General features: G+C 37.1%; 1 protein-coding gene across 1 annotated transcript; it reads left to right on the top strand.

The window, feature by feature from the left end:
- The first annotated feature begins 845 nt into the window (after positions 1-845).
- Positions 846-1,943, top strand: LOC110901007 (CASP-like protein 4D1). The gene is made up of 3 exons (XM_022147862.2): positions 846-969; positions 1,258-1,393; positions 1,480-1,943. Exons 1-3 carry the CDS (start codon positions 905-907, stop codon positions 1,765-1,767), a joined length of 489 nt encoding a protein of 162 aa, XP_022003554.2. The 5' UTR covers positions 846-904; the 3' UTR covers positions 1,768-1,943.
- The last annotated feature ends 796 nt before the right edge of the window (positions 1,944-2,739 follow it).

The raw sequence follows: 2,739 nt of genomic DNA, 5'->3' as shown, positions 1-2,739 counted from the left end.
TTAGGGAGCGCCTAGCGACTTTTGCGAGCACTCTCCGCCTATGTCGAGTACTCTCAATTCCCCGGTCGTCCGACTAGGGAGCGCCTAGCGACTTTTGCAACCATGTCCTTGGTTTATAAAATTAGTTATTTGATGTTAGGACCTTTGGTTTTCTATGGTTAAAATGTAGATCCAAACATCGTAACATTGTTTGGAAAATTGGTATAAATTTCCTTTGTATATGTTGTAGTTGGTGTGGTTCAGTTCTGCGTTTTTGTGCCAGACAGGCCGGTTTTTGTTAATGAAGTTCATCTTTAAAAAAAATTGATGTCTTATAAATATAAAATTTACATTTACATTGTTTCCAAAACCACTTCGTAGTTGTCTTAAATGCACTTTGTCAAATATCATTTATGACGTTGAGCCATCATCATATCTATGTGATACTAGTATGTGTGACTGTGTCCGCTATCTATGGTCTTCGTCTGGTCCTAAGACCTTCTCTAATGGGGACCGTGGATATCATTGAACCAACGTGGAAGGTGGGAGGACGTGGCGATGAGAAAGGTATGGCCGCTTCTGACCGAATTAACTTATGAGGCTGTTCGATACAATCGAAATTACATCGTCACTAACAACGAGTATGGTCTGTACTACATCAAAACGGTGCTTTAGACAAAAGATAGTAACAATATATATATAAAAAAGGACTCCTAACTCCTTGATAACATCTACGCATTATAATTATAATATATACCAGTTAAACAATGAATAATAATATTAACAAGCTAAAAATCAATCTGTGTAGTATACTAAAGTTAACTCAATTATTAAGTGGCTAGGGATGGCGGTAAGAGCTATAGCATACACCACCTTAGTGCTTAGGATTTTGACTCTTTTGCTTTTAGTTGCATCTGCTGTGTTAATGGTTTGCAACAATTACAAGCTTGGAGGTGATAAGACCACTTGGAAGGATCTAAAGACTTACAGGTAAATAAGTGTCGTTGATGCCCATGGCATTATAGCCTAGTGGCATCCTGGGTTCGATTTTCACAAGGGGTTTTCCTAGATTTACTGGGTTTCCTACTGAATTGGTGTATAAGCATTATTGCCTAGTAGAGATGGATATGATTAGGTGGTTCCGCTGGTGGTACGATGATACTCTCCAGTGGTCCGTCAGTGATCCAAATTTGCCGTTCAAAGAAAAAATAAGTGTCATTGATCATGGATCCAATCATTTTCCGCGTCTAACTAATTTAAACTATCTTTGGCGAATAGGTATGTTTTCGCAACGGCTGTCATTGGTGCTGTCTACGCGTTGATTCAAATTCCTTTCGCTTTTTACTACGCGTGCAATGGAAAGAGACTGATTCGCCATTCGTGCCTCCCTGAATTTGACTTCTATGCTGATAAGGTAGAATTTTATTATTGTAGGAGATTATGTCCCTTTTGTGACTGAACGTATGTAATACAGTAATAGTGACCACAATGGCATTCCAGTTGATCAGCTACATATTGGCAACCGGGGCGGGTGCAGGCTTTGCTGCATCAATGGAGTTGAAGGACGTTGTGGATGGTTTGGTGGCTCTGCTATCTTTTATATTAGCTGCAGCGAAATCAGATATCGACCTGGGGTTTGATATTGATCAATTCAAGTCAAGAGTAGATAAGTTTCTCGATCACGGTATCATTGCTACGATTCTCCTAACTCTTGGTTTTGTTTGCATGGCGATCATCTCAATTCTCTCATCTCTCAATCGATCCCATGGAAGGAACTACTTTGGCTAGAGTCAGTTAATTTGAAATATCCTACGTAAACTAAATCTAATTCATTGTTAATATGTAACATCATATATTTGTTACATTTGTTAAACTTATATAATATTTTAAATCGACATTGTACTTTTTTATCTTGATATGATTAATTCCGTCAAAATGTTTCGTATACAGGACTTATGATTTGTCTCGTGTTATTGTTTTAACGTCCAATTATTGTTTATAATGTGATAATTTATCAATAAAATGTTTCGTATACAGGACTTATGATTTGTCTCGTGTTATTGTTTTAACGTCCAATTATTGTTTATAATGTGATAATTTATCAATAAAATGATACAGTAAATAAATTAACCAGATATGATGTATTTATAGATTATCTGTTGTGTTCTCTAAGCGATCTTTGACATCATAGTTTTGTTACTTATTTGTTTTTTTAACGGCTGACATAAAACATTTTATTCATTGTAGCAAGATTCTACCCGCCAAACTTACAAACGTTCATCACCAAAACATATAAAGATTACATATGCTTAACCAACGAAATTAAAACGACACCAATCTTCCCATGTTATTGACTCCACCTTTGACGCAATTCTTCACCCACAAATACGCCATTCATTTAATCTCATCTAACATCTTCGTTGCACTCGGAGCTGCTTGTCTGAAAACGACATTGTTTCGCGTCTTCCAAATACTCCAAAAAGCCACCAAGATAACAGCATAGAATGTTTTTTTCTTCTTTCTCGAACCCAGACTAAAGCCATGCAACGTTAGTAGATCCTTGACATCAAATGCTATAATCGGAGGTACCGTACACCAACCCGCAATGTTCTGCCATATTATTTGTGCAAAATGACATGATACAAAGAGGTGTTCACTAGACTTTTCATACTCACCGCAAATCGAACACAACTGATTTTGAACCGGTATATTTCGAGCCGATAACGCAAGCTTGGTTGGTAAACGTTCCATTTCTGCTCT

This window comes from Helianthus annuus, chromosome 13 (genome assembly GCF_002127325.2).
Source record: "Helianthus annuus cultivar XRQ/B chromosome 13, HanXRQr2.0-SUNRISE, whole genome shotgun sequence".
Lineage (NCBI taxonomy): Eukaryota > Viridiplantae > Streptophyta > Magnoliopsida > Asterales > Asteraceae > Helianthus > Helianthus annuus.
The sequence above is the reverse complement of the archived record's forward strand: the minus strand, read 5'-3'. Positions and strand labels throughout refer to the sequence as shown.

Coding starts and splice junctions, on each gene's coding strand:
- LOC110901007 (XM_022147862.2), top strand. CDS start 905: ATGGTTTGCAACAATTACAAGCTTGGAGGTGATAAGACCACTTGGAAG. Junction 970..1,257: donor AAGGATCTAAAGACTTACAG/GTAAATAAGTGT, acceptor TTTGGCGAATAG/GTATGTTTTCGCAACGGCTG. Junction 1,394..1,479: donor TTGACTTCTATGCTGATAAG/GTAGAATTTTAT, acceptor ATGGCATTCCAG/TTGATCAGCTACATATTGGC.